A 13,147-nucleotide genomic window follows, 5' to 3' on the forward strand; every position below is an offset into this window, starting at 1 on the left:
GGGTACTTTCGGTCGACTTACTCGACCGGCTAAAAGTACTCTAAGGTCGAGCTGACGTGTTTAACCGCAGAACCGACCAAACTAATCCAACTTGCTGGATTAGGACCTGTTATTCGATGGGCCTTGTGGAGGGGTGTAATCCATCTCCTACGTAAATGTTTGCAATACTGTAGTTCTCTCTAATCACTCAAAATATGGTTCGAATTAATTTGCTTTTTTTCCTAAGTTGCATCCCCTTAACTTTTACTTACACTAGCAAAGATTATATAATCTAAACCATCCAATTAGTGCCTTGGCATGTTTTAATGATTTCATATTTTTATAAATTGAGTTTGTTTATATATTGGTTATCCAATACAATACTGTCAAATTTTGATTCATTCAATTTCTAAATAGAAAGTGTAAATATGGATATCTCTTTTGACCATCCTTCCAATCCAAGTCTTTCCCTAGGTTATTATTATTTTTAGTAAAATAGATGGTATTGAACTGGTTTTGGGTTCACTAATTCATGCCAGTATGGTTTAGCAGGGTTATCATCTCATCTTATCAAGTTAATGCATTGTTTTGGGATGAGAAAAATGCTGACCATTCCTTTCAATATGATTTACAAATTACATTTTAAGCATACATGAATCTTACAAAGACTAGTTTTACTCATACAAACATATCATTCTTTCACCTGTCTACAGAAGTGAAAAAAGGAACCTGAGACATCTTTCTTGGACTCTGACTCCATGATTTTCTTCTAGGCGAAGGCATTGAAGGCATCGCCCTCTCAGGATTTCTACTTCTTCTGCTCTTTGTTTTTCCCTGCATCAAGTTTTTTTACAAACTTCTCTTATGAATACATCTGCAAAAGGCTACAGGATTGAAGCTTCAATCGAACTATATATTACCTTTAATCTAAAGTGATCCAATTCACTTTCAAGTAAACCAACTCTTGTCTTGAGCTGTTCAAGTGCCTCTTCAGCAACTTCAGGGTTTATGTCTGTGATATCTTCTCCTGTTACACCTGCTGCCTGAGGAAATTTTTATACCCACACAAAGATGATGTTTAGAAGGCATTATAGGTTAACAAGTTTCAGATAACTGGAATTAGAAAACTGATTACACTGAGAAACCATGATGTTCTCTTACCTTTAAGATACTGGTGGAGAGACATAATAGCTGCTTACCCAGCTGCATTCTTTCCTCTTCGCTTTCCTTCAGTTTGGTACTTAAATGATGCATCTTTTCAAAGTTTGAATGTTGGTTCTTTCCTGTAGATGCTCGGTACCAAGCAAGCTCTTCTTTAGCACGAGAAATATTCACATCTGCTCTTCGTAACTTTAGATTGAGCTCATCAAGCTGAAGTTTCAACACATTGTTTTCTTCCTGTTGCATATGATGAGATATATAAAATGGTAGTGAGTACTAGAAAAAAGAAAAGTGACTAAAAAAATACACAGACAAGTATTGAGGGAGTTAGAGATTTCTTCTTGCCTTGATTCTAGCATGATCACGAGTTCTCCACTCGGGCTTTTGCTGGGATGAAAGCTTCTCCACTTCTCCTTCAAGTTCCATTAGTTTTCTTTTATGACTAACATTCTCCTTCTGTTGAAAAGTCAGAAGAGTTAGATACGTTCTGTGATACTAAAATGGAATAGTGTTGCTGATTTTCTCACCTTCAGGAATTCGTTTTCTTTCTTGAGCAGTTGCTCATGCTGTCGATGTTCCTCCAGTTCTATCTGTGCAGTAACTAAATCACTTTGCTTTCCTTCAATCTCCTCTAGCCATCTGCATCCAGATATTGTAATTAACCATCTGGAAGGAGCCAAAAACCACCTTGCTTAATTGAAAACTTGACAGAGTAAATCATTTGCTTGCTTACCCTTGCCTTTCCTCATTATATTCACTGAGTTGCCGCTTGAGCTGAGAGACTTCAAAATCCTATATACGGAAAGTTTCAGACAAGAGATTTTTGATTATAATATGAACAACTTATTAATCTTACAAAGAAAATACCGTTTCTCGTGAATCTGAACTATAACGTTGAAGCATCTCTGCTATCTTTGATACTTGCTGACTATCCAATAATGACTGTAAAAAAAGAAAAAAAGAACGATGGATCATGACTGAATATATTTCAGTTACAAGAGCAGAGAAGAAACATATAAAAACAGTTACTTACTGCGCAATTCTGTTTGAGTCCGAGCATAACTCTAGTAATATCATGGGTCATGCTATCCACCTTGGCGAGTTTTGAGTTCAGTAAAAATATCTGGGAGCAACAAAGAAGAGATAAAAATACTATATGGATGCCAAATGTATCAGTACAACACATTTTCAACTAGTTACCTCTTTCTGCTTGGTTGCAACTACAGTTTCAAGATCTTCAACTCGTTGCCTAGCAGCAGCAAGCTCCTCATCCTTCTCAGACCTCATTTGTTGGGCAAGTCCCAACCCTATGCACCTAAAAGGAGAGCCAGAACCCCGAGGCTTCCCAGAACCTTTACTCAATGAAGAGTCCACAGCTTGAGAAACATGAATTTCTGGTTTTACTTGCTCAGCCATTGCCTCCAGTTCCTTAACCTGTTTTGAATAGAACGGTCTAAGTAACGCCAGTCTTTTGAAAAAAGAGCAATCTATAAGGAACTATCTTTACCTTATGCATGTATTCTCTAGCCTGCGCCTCTGCATGCATATTTAATTCTGAGATATGCGCGCTGAGTTGAGTAATCTGTTGTAGAGTAAACATATACATTATCAACAGTAATTTTGTGACTTGACTTTAAAAATCCACCACTGTTAAAATAGCACAATAATGTTACCTCAGTCATTTGATTAGCCGTCTTTCTCTCAAGCGCTTCTATATGCTTCTGAGCTTCTTGAAGATCCATATGCTTTTCATCTAAAATTCTTTGACCACAAAAAAATAAAGAAATGAGTTGTTTTAAACATATACCAGTTTATGTTGCTTAATGTTTTTCTAACCTCTTCATTTCCTCATCAGCATTTCTAACACTTTCCATCTGCTGGCGTATGGTGTGAAGCTCTGTCTCCAGCTCTTCCCTTTGCAGACGCTGTCTTTCAGCTTCATCTTTGATAACGTTAACCTATTGAAAACACGCCTCCATCAGAAAAGTAAACACAGCGACTAAACTAAGCTGTTAAATAGTAAATAATGATTAATCCTAACCTTATTTTCAAGTGCATCGATAGTATACTCAAGCTGCTCAACTGATCCCTCTAGTAGCTTCACTTCTTCTTCTCTCTGATCGGCATACATCTTTCTTGACTCAGCAATCTGTAAAAAGAGGAGAAACAAGTTTTAGTAAGCAATGCAAAAAGGGTTGAGAAATGTACATGTTTTGTTAAGATTAACGTCTACCTCTTGAGCTTCTATGATTCTAACTTCCAATTCTTTAGCCTCAGCTTTCATTTTCCCACGTTCTTCTGTCACATACAAAACCTCATCTTGTAGATTATCCCTCTCATCGATGGTCTCATCTAATTTGCTCTGGGTAGACTCAACTTTATCATTCAGTTGTCCGAGAGCATTTCTTAGATTAAAGAGCTCCATCTCCATGCTCTCAGATACCTTTTTTGTCTGGATCAGCTCCTCCTCTAGAGAGCTTTTCTCTGCCAAGAGATCTTCAGCTTCTGCTCTAATTTCTTCATTTTCTGCTGCCAGCTGCTCTCGGCACTGCATTGCCTTTTCAGTATCCTTTTCAAGGTTGCAGATAATTTCTTTGCTCCCTTGCAGCTGGACTTCAAGCATTTGGGCGAAAGAAACAGCCTCTTCTAGTTCAGAGGTTCTCGAAGCTAGTGTCTTTTCCAAAGCTTCAACATGAACCATGATTTCCTTTGTTTCATCTTCCTTGTCCCTGGAATTGGAAGCAGATTCTTGTAGTAGGCTGAGGTCAAAAGACAACCCCTTCAGAACATCATCCTTTCGCAAAAGCTCATCCTGGAGATTCAGATTTTCAGACAGCAAGTCTTCTACATCAATCTGCAAAGACTGAACAGTATCTGCGAATTCCGAAGCCTTATTGGCGTTTTCACACATCAGTTCGAACATTTGATCAGAGAATACCAGACCATCCCTGGTTAGTTTCTCCAGTGTTCTGCTACCTTCAGAACATTTGGCAATGCTTATGCTGTTGACATTTAATGCTTTAGACTGATCTTCACCAAAATGCATAAACGTGTGCTTAAGAGAGCTGTTTTCATTCTTCAACGCACTGACAGCATCAGCATAAACTTGTATATCCCTTTCTTTGATACCCAGTTCTCCTGCAGCAATCGACTGTGAATGTTGGAGACTCTGAAGTTCAAAATCTTTCCTCTCTAAATCTTGCTGTAGGTCAGAAACGCGAGACTCCAAGAAGAAGACTCTTTCTCCAAAAGCCTTGTTTGCCTCATCCATTTCGACGGTTTTTTGCACACTGTGTTTAAGATCTGACGAGAGAACCTTGATCTTTCTTTGTGCTTCAGTCAGCTTTTGTTTATCTGAAACGGTCTCCAATTTGTTATCAACCAGACAGAGGTCTTTGAGCTCACTCTCCACCTGGGAAACAAACAATTTCTCTTTGAGATCCTCAACGAAGGCCTGATGATCAAGAAGCTCTTTGTCCAGAATTGCGAGACAAGAAGAACATTCTTTTACTTTTAGCGCCAGAACAAGTGACTCAACATCCTTTGAGCAGAGATCCATCAAATAATGTTGAACTTCAGTGTCAAAGAAATCACTTTTCTGATTCAGATGCAGCTTTTGCTCCAACAGAGTTTCTGCAAGGTTCCCATTGCTCAAATCTATTTCTTTCATCAAAATATCAAGCTGAGACCCCATGCTGTCAGATCTTTGCAACATCAGCTCCTCCTGGTACTGTAAACCTGAAATTTTCTGCTCAAAATTGCTTAATTTTGTAGTGAGCAGATTAGTTGCTTCTTCATTTCTTGAAACTCTCTCAAAACCATTCTTTATATCAGCTAGCAGTTTACCCTTGAGCGTTGTAAACATCTCAAGCTCCCTTCTTAACCTGACATTGTTATCTCTTAATCCGGCTATGGAAGAGTTTGATTCACACAGACCACGATGAAGCAGACCATTTTCGGCGTTGACCCCTGTAACTGTTTCAAGCAAAACCCCCATATGGCATAGATGTAGAACTGAGAGAGCACAATCCTTCATGATTATTTCTGACCAGATATCCTCGAGGAACAACCTAGCTGACTTTGTTTCTGAAACCGAAGACTTCAAGTCAGATAAATCATTGGCCATGCCAGTCAAGGCCTCAGATGATTCGTCTTGTAGTTTTCTGACAACAGTTTCCAGCTCTTCGACAAGATCTCCTACACCCATCAAACTTGACTCGAATAGCTTCTCAAGGTACTCAACCTTTTCATTTTCTTTGACATTTATGGATTCCAGCTCCTGCAGTTTGTCAACTAAGGCGTTTCTCTCTCCAACCAAGCTTCTTTCCTTTTTCTTCTGTTTCTCCAGGTCAAGTTTCATCATTTCTTTCGCTATTATGAGCTCATTGATCATGATATCTGCTTCTTTAATAGTCCATTGAGCCTCCTCAAATTTCTGAAGAACACATAAGTTTTCTACATGTCCCTGGCCAGCCTCTAGCTTCATCTTAGCAAGTTCATGCTCCAAAGTCTGTAAAATAGCTTGGGAACGTTAGAAAGAAAAAAGAAGAGAGAAAACTCATAGCATCTGAGTGTGTTACTTACTTCAAGTTTATGATCTGTGGCTTCCATTTTGTTCTCATTTTGTTCTTTCATCCTATTCATCACAGTCTCAAGGTTGGAGAACTGTGCAGCAAGATCGTGCAAGTTGCTTAAGCTTCTTTTCTCAGACGCCTTTAGCTCTTCCTTCTCCTCCTGGAGTCTGGCCATCTCAAATTGAACCTCCTTCAAGCTTACAAGAGCAGATTCCATTTCTTGCTTTAGCAGTATAATCACTTTACCTCTCTCAGTAGACACCTGACTGCTAGCTCTCATGGGCTCCGAATGATTTTTGGTTGGAGTCTTCTCAATGCAAGACGAGACAACTACATTCCTTCCATTTTCCTGTATGAAAAAAATTCCAGTAAAGGACTAAGAACACTACAATACATAATAAGCCATGATCGTTAAAATAAGAAAACTTGCAGCTCACCTGTTCTTCACTACAGTGGGCTGGAGACCCTAGTGATTTCTCTGCCTCAGTGTACTTTTCATGTTCTTGACACATATTTATGCATGATCTCAGTCCAGATACGCCACCCTTGAGCTCAGAAAGCTTCTCCTTCATGGCTGAAATGCCAGTCTCCTCAATTTCTTCAAGCTTTCGTTCCATAGCAGAAGCATTCTTTGCTTCTTCCAGAAGCTTGCTTCTGAATTCTTCACAGGTTGCTTCCAAATCTTGTACTTGTTGGTTCAGAGAAAGAACTGTTCCAGCAGATTCCTCAAGCTGGAGATCCTTTTGCTTCAACTCAAAAGTATGTGATTCGATTATCTCAGAATATCGGTTAACGATTACTAGAGAAGCTGTTGCACAGTGTGATGCTTCATAAATCCAACTTTCAGCCATCTTCAGCTTCTCTAGAAGCCTTGACATGGCCTCTGCTTTCTTGCACAACTGCGACTTCAAGAGGAGAGTATGTGTCTCCTTTTCCTCGTACTCTCTCTGGTGCGCTTCACTCATCACTAATGCTGCCCCTCTAAGAGACTTCAACATGGATTCTATATCACACTGCTTTTTATTGGCATCCTCTAAACAGCTTTCAAGATCTTCGATCACTGATTCCCTCTCAGAAATTGTTCTTATTAGCTCCCCAACCTGTTCAGATATCCATATCCTTTTATCTGGAAAGGAATCCGAAATTAGATCAGCTTGGTAACATGCATCTGTAAGGCCTTCATTCCCACTCAGCAAAATTTCTTCAAGCTCAGATGTCAGAAGTTCCATCTCGTTTGAAATGATCTGTAGCTCCATTTCTTTGCTTCTGAGATTTTCTTGCAACTGCTCATTATCCATGGTCATATCTCGCAAGTTATCCTGCAGCTCCTCCATATGAGTTTCCAAAAGCTTTACTTGCTGTTCAGTCACGTTTTCTTTTGATTGGAAATCATCAACCTCCTTCTGAAGAACTTCGAGCTCGTTCTGCAAATAGACAATCACCTCAGCAGTTTCCGCTTCGGCTTGTCTTTGAACTTCGTCCGTTTCTTCATCTCCACATGCCTTAGAAGCAATATCATTCTTGAACAACATGTTCAACCTCTTAGCTTTTTCAAGAGACGCTTGCATTTTCTTGAACTTGGCATTAATTGCATTGTCCTCTGCAGGATTATCTTTGAACTCATTGCACTGTTTGGACTTAGTTGCTGGGATGTCAAGCTCTTGCTTTTGTAAAAGTTCAGTATACTTCTCCTTTGTTCTCCTCAACTCAACAGCTTCTTGGATCAATATACTGTTTTGCGACTCGAGAGCTTCAACTACAGACTTTGTCTCGCGCAGCTCACTGTTTACATTTTCTTGCTGCTTGCTCATCAGGAGTAGTTGGTCCTTCAACTCTCCAATATTAAGTTTCAAGAGAACTGCCTGTGCCTCTGTATCACCACGTAGTGTTCTTTCCTCATCGAGTATAATTTTCAGTACATCCAAATCAAGCTGTAGTTTGATGATTTCTTCGACATGGTTGACCTGCTGACCAGCAAGTGTTTCGGGCCGATCAGCATTTTGAGTTTCCAGCAGGGCCTGCAGTTTTTTGGCAACATTCAACTATTAAGTGAAACGCTCAAAGATAACCTGCAGAACCAATAATACAGAAATTAGTAAACCACACTGTTCTTATTGTCTAGACCTTTTGTTTGTTCGAACTATGTTCATCAGGTGTGGAAGCTCTGATATCGCTGACCATAGCCTGAAGATCATGGATTTCCCTGCAGAAGATGGGCGAGAAGGCTTATCATGGATATGGCGAAAATGAGAAGTCCTTTGGCCATATGATTTACTAACCTACTAAGCTTTGCATTCTCTTCCAGGCAAGAACCAAGTTTACTTCGGCATTTTTCAAGCTCGTTAGAGGTCTTTTTTAGCTGCGATTGAAAAGAAATCAAGAAACTGAGATTAAAATCGTTGAACAGAAAGAAAACAAGAGAATGACTTCTAAAAAAGAAAGTGTATCAACCTCCTCCTGTAGTGAATAATTTTCTTTGCTAATACGTAGTGCATCCTGCGCCATAGAAAAGCCAGAATACTTATAGAATAAAATAAAAAGTACAACAAGACTAATGATACGCAACCAATGAAGCATATTCACTCTGGATCTTAATTAAACATATGTAAAGATTAAAATGAAAGTAGGTGTTACCTGTGGCTCTGTTACATCATCAGGATGTTTTTGCCGGTCAGCGTTTTCATCAAGAAACTGGACAAGCTGCAACATCAATAGATAGGGCTAAGTATTGCATTGCACACGAAAAGAAGAATGATTACATACCAGGATACAGTGCTAACTAAAGTTACCTGGTTTCTCAGATTCGAGACTTCTCCTTGTAGAATTTCTCTCTCACCTTCCTCATAGAACTCTTGAAATCTGCGAGTACCATAACAACAAAGCTTAAGAAAACACACACACACACACATTTTTCTCTTTTATTTTAGGTTTGGATACTTGCTAAACATATATCACCTTCTAAGCTGGTCCAGAAGCCTTATGTTTTCCAGGGCAAAGCGAGTCAATTCAGGATTTTTGTCAATTTTAGCTTGAAGCAACTGAATCTCTTCTGACAGCACATTCTTCTCTTCCAACAAATAAGAATCTGCAGATATATGGTTGCCAAGAAGTGATTCTAGCCTCTGTATCTTGTCTTCTCGAAACCTGAGCATCATTTTTGTGCTCCTAGTATCTTCCTCTCTTTGCCGAACCTAAAACAAAAATTGGCAACAAGCCAACAAAGTGATTCAGACTCTAAAACATAAGTGGGAATGGAGCAGTGTAGGTGAAAAGGAATTACCAAACGGTTTAAGTGCTCGATCTCAGCTTCAAGATTCTTAATAGAAGCATCAGCCACATGTTCTCTTCTCAATGAGCCAGCGAGTGTTATCTCCAACGATTTCAACTGACATATACATAGAGTTTTAGCAGAATCGCAAGGCAGAGGCATACGAATCATTAAAATTTCTGAAAGTCAGTATACCTGCTTTCTAGACATCCTTACACAGCCTCCAGATTCATACACGAGTGAGTTTCTAGCCTGTTGATGTCCTCTCTCCGGCAATTCATTCGATGGAGAATCGACTTGGAATTCTGTAATGTTGGCTGTTGCTGTTCCGAATGACAATGCCCTGGAGATGTTCTGGCGCTTGAGGAGGGAAAGCTCTTCCTGTTCCACACACACAAACAGAAGACTGTCTCAGCTTATTTACAGCTACACATAAAGAGCACCTAGTGATAGTTCAGAAATACACACCTTGAGAAGTCGGATTTGACGGCGTAATTCCAGGACATCCCCATTGAAATCTTCGTTGACCACAGCCTAAAGAATTTGAAACATAATATTTATCCAAAGGTTATTCATGATTCAGACCCTCATCAATTAAAATATGGATAACAGTGCAAACTTACATTATTCTGGATTAGCTTTGCTCTCTGAGCAAATTTAAATGTGTTTAGCGTCTCTGCTGCACAACTGCCACAGTGATAATCCATAGAAGCAATAAGTTGAAGTTCTGACTATACGAGTTTATGTATTACTAGATCAAGTTAGTGTTGAAAGAATACCTGACGGAAGGACTAGCATTAGCAATGATCATCGTTTTTGAATTGCCACCCAGTGAGTCCTGTAGATGAAATGGTTACCGTTATAATGCCATGAAAGGATAAACTGCAACTTAAACGAAGACCGGCAATGAATTCAAATTTAACCTGAAGAAGAAATGTCAGCCTTGAATCACGATATGGAATATGCCTTGGTTTACCATTTGCAACATCCACAAGAACCATAATGACATGTCTGCAATCAATAATAACAAAATAGCAAGATTCAGTAAAACAAGTGATTGATAAAACGGTGTATGTAAGGGATTCAACTGTTCCTTGTTACCCTAGTGTGGACAATGACTTATTGATGTTAGCAGCTTCTTTTAGGCGGTCACCCTCAGCGCCAGAAGTTTTTTGCCTGTTACAGAATATAGAATGTAAGAAGAGGTCTCAAAGGAAATACCAAGCAAAAGCAACATAGTTACCTCTCTGATCCAGCAAGGTCAACCAGGTTCAGTCTTGCAAAACGCATATTAGTTGTCGAGTCTTTTTCCCATCTGCTCTCGATCACGCATGTAAATACACTATGTGATCTGCTGCTCTCTCTGTTCATATTTGTGGCTCCAACTTTTCGATTCATAGAACCCTATTGTACCAAAGATAATTAGTAACAATGAAAATAAAACAATAATGTTTGGGAGACAACAATACTAACCTGTGTGATAAGCCCTAAGATGTCTTGAACACTCTCTACTTCAAACTCAGTGAGATTTTCCACATAGACACCGCTCTTAATGTCCTCTCGAAGCTAAAAAGTGAGAACACATTAGAAACTTAAGCCTTGCGTATCTGTGTACTTTCACCACCAAAATTAAATTTAAGATCACCTGCAAATTTGTTGAAGACGGTTCAAGAAGGTCAGTGATCTGTTCATTGTAAATCTCAAGAAAAGAGCATTTGCAATTGTATTTAAGGCTCTCGTCTCTTCTGCTCTCTTCCTCCTGCGAACAAACACCAAATGATATAAGATGTGATTAGCAAAGTTAATAATGTCTGTAATAGACATAAGCAAAGCAATATCATAAGAGAAATTACAGCTTGTATTCTTGCAAACAAAAATTCAAAAATCCGTGGCATCATTCCTCTGTTGGGACTTGGTTTAACTTCTAAATCACCAACTTCCCCAAGCATTGTATATGTTTTTCCACTTCCTGTCTGCACAATCCCAACAAAATATTACAAGTTCGGAAATGAAAGTTAACATAATAAGTAATTCCAAAGAAGGAAACTGTCTCCACTCTCCACTCTCCACTCTCCACTCAGTCCTATTCTGGAAACTTAACTACCTAATCTCATTGTAACATTGTAATGATAGAAGAATGTATGTACCTGGCCATACGCAAAGATACAGCTGTTGTAGCCAGACAAGCAATTTTCCACCATGGGCAGACCTGCAACCCGAAAAAGGGTTTCCTACAAATGAAGAAAGCGATAAGTAAAACATGATTTCAACTAAAAGGAAAGCAAATTTTCTACTTTCGATCTGAGTCTTACCTGGTCAATCGTCTCACAAGCCACATGATCAAATAAAAACCGTGTTTCTGGTTGCCCAGTCCACGCTACGCATTGCGAGCTTTCCTGCTTTAAGCACCTACTGTACCCATTAATACTCTTCTCCATGCTATTAAGCGGTCGTACACGTATAAGAATCTACAACACATTCAATAAACTCATCATCAAACCAATTCCTTTATGCTAAACATTGAAATATCAAAAACAATCTTGTTAGAAGAAGCAACTTGGTGTAGCTAATGAACCCAGAGATGCATATATGGCAGTAAAGGACCCCAAAAGAAAAGAGTTGGTACCTGCACATTGTGATCCATCCAGAAAGAAGGATCCTCCTTAAGGTCAAAGTGAGGAACTTCAACGGTATTAACAACACCAGAAACTTGCCTATCAGAGCTAGACAACCCTTTGTACAACGACGCATACCCACCAGCTCTGCCCGCCCCATCAATCTTCCCTCTGTAACAAGACCCCGGCGGAGGCTTAGACACGCTCTTTGTAGGCGTATTCTGAGCCGAACCGGTCTCGGAGTTAGCTCTCCCGACAACTCTACCGGTCTTAGGAGTCGTGTTAGCGATAGAGCCACGCCTCTCGCCCCAACCGAACCGGTGCTTGTTGTTATCAGGCGTCCGTAAAGGCAATGCTGGATCTGGGTTCTTGGGTTTGGGCTTAGACGGAGTTCGATCCATCTTACTACTCCGGGAATCCTTCAACGGATCGTGGATCGTGTTTAAAGGAGCTCGTGGTAGAGAGATGGAGGAGGAGGAAGAAGAGGAGTCGTTGCTGGTCTGAGACAAGAAGGAAGCTTGGAGATTCTCGGGGACGTTCTCGATCTCCTCGTGCTTGCCTGAGTCTCTACGGGATAACTTAGCGTCCCTTAACATCGTTCCTTAAGGTGATTTCACGAAATCTACAATGAGGATTGATGAAAGTTAGAGGCTTTGGAATCAGAGATGAAGCTGAAAGATTGAAACTTTACTTGCCTGTGTTAATGAAAATTGAGCAGCAACAAAAAAATTCAAAATCTCTCTAGCTACTGACGAGTTCTGTTATAATTTGTCTCACTCACTCGGGCTCGTACTTTCTCTCTCTCTCTCTCTAGATTCGCATGATTTCAGCAGGGAAGGAGGAGGAGGGAGAAGGAGATGGGTGATGTAAAAGAGGCGGATGAGGAAACGGACGGCTGAGATTGCATCGTGTGTTTTGTGCTTTGTGGCGGAGTTCAAATTTGAATTTTTGGGTAGGGGTTTCTGGCGTAATAATTTAAGCTAATGAGGGTAGTTGTGTAAATAAGCAACATATTTTTCTTTTTTTTTTCCAAAAATATTCAATGACTAAAGACGGGGTGAGGGCCCATCCTAAATTCAAATATTGCGTTGTTAATTACAAATATATACTCCCCCAACGGCTTCCATATATTAAACTTCGAGATTTTTTTTCCTCAAAAAAAAAGAAATTCGAGATCATGATACGCTTTAATTTAAACTGGTTTAATTTTTGGTCAGTGTTTAATTTTGATCGGTTAGTAACAATTAGTCCGGGTTGACAATTGTACTCGGAACTACTATACTTTTATAGTTTCGGCATAGAGCAGACTGCAGAGGGAGTAAGTAGTTTCATGGAAGTTTTGGTCTGGCTTTTGTTATTGTCTTCGTAGAGATAGATAGCTATTAATTTCATATTCAACTATCCAGGACACTTTGGGTTCATGTCTGCCAGATGTAATTGTGACATTCTAACTCTTTATAGTCATGTCTTTTAAGTTTATAGCAGAGTGTACATGTGAGTCTTCTGAGTGAACATTTTAATCCCCTTTTTCCTGTACTGGGATGATAAAG

General features: G+C 39.5%; 1 protein-coding gene across 2 annotated transcripts; it reads right to left on the reverse strand.

Moving 5' to 3' along the window:
- Window positions 1-573: 573 nt before the first annotated feature.
- Window positions 574-12,491, reverse strand: LOC106295081 (phragmoplast orienting kinesin 2). Of its 2 annotated transcripts, XM_013730858.1 has the most exons (37): window positions 12,293-12,491; window positions 11,609-12,219; window positions 11,295-11,450; window positions 11,130-11,213; window positions 10,836-10,955; window positions 10,628-10,741; window positions 10,456-10,548; window positions 10,226-10,386; window positions 10,084-10,158; window positions 9,906-9,993; window positions 9,762-9,820; window positions 9,606-9,669; window positions 9,451-9,516; window positions 9,178-9,363; window positions 8,995-9,099; window positions 8,670-8,905; window positions 8,504-8,573; window positions 8,349-8,414; window positions 8,166-8,210; window positions 7,994-8,073; window positions 7,839-7,917; window positions 6,152-7,732; window positions 5,725-6,063; window positions 3,374-5,650; window positions 3,182-3,289; window positions 2,977-3,098; window positions 2,814-2,901; window positions 2,648-2,722; window positions 2,341-2,574; window positions 2,174-2,263; window positions 2,008-2,082; window positions 1,874-1,932; window positions 1,668-1,779; window positions 1,486-1,596; window positions 1,141-1,377; window positions 900-1,022; window positions 574-813 (listed from the first exon to the last, which is right to left on the reverse strand). In XM_013730858.1, exons 2-37 carry the CDS (start codon window positions 12,191-12,193, stop codon window positions 679-681), a joined length of 8,298 nt encoding a protein of 2,765 aa, XP_013586312.1. In that variant the 5' UTR covers window positions 12,194-12,219; window positions 12,293-12,491; the 3' UTR covers window positions 574-678. The 2 variants fall into 2 exon arrangements, 1 of the variants encoding a protein (XP_013586312.1); XR_001260950.1 differs by lacking the exons at window positions 574-813; window positions 900-1,022; window positions 1,141-1,377; ... (3 more) ...; window positions 2,008-2,082; window positions 2,174-2,263 and having other exon boundaries at window positions 2,544-2,574; window positions 2,814-2,893.
- Between the last annotated feature and the right edge of the window lie 656 nt (window positions 12,492-13,147).

Source organism: Brassica oleracea, chromosome C5 (assembly GCF_000695525.1).
Source record: "Brassica oleracea var. oleracea cultivar TO1000 chromosome C5, BOL, whole genome shotgun sequence".
Taxonomy (NCBI): Eukaryota; Viridiplantae; Streptophyta; class Magnoliopsida; order Brassicales; family Brassicaceae; genus Brassica; species Brassica oleracea.

Excerpts from the sequence above, each read along its gene's own strand:
- LOC106295081 (XM_013730858.1), bottom strand. The coding sequence starts at position 12,193 with ATGTTAAGGGACGCTAAGTTATCCCGTAGAGACTCAGGCAAGCACGAG. Across the intron at positions 10,956-11,129 it reads GTATCTTTGCGTATGGCCAG|ACAGGAAGTGGAAAAACATA; the intron begins GTACATACATTC and ends GGGATTGTGCAG. Across the intron at positions 5,651-5,724 it reads CCACAGATCATAAACTTGAA|ACTTTGGAGCATGAACTTGC; the intron begins GTAAGTAACACA and ends GCTATTTTACAG.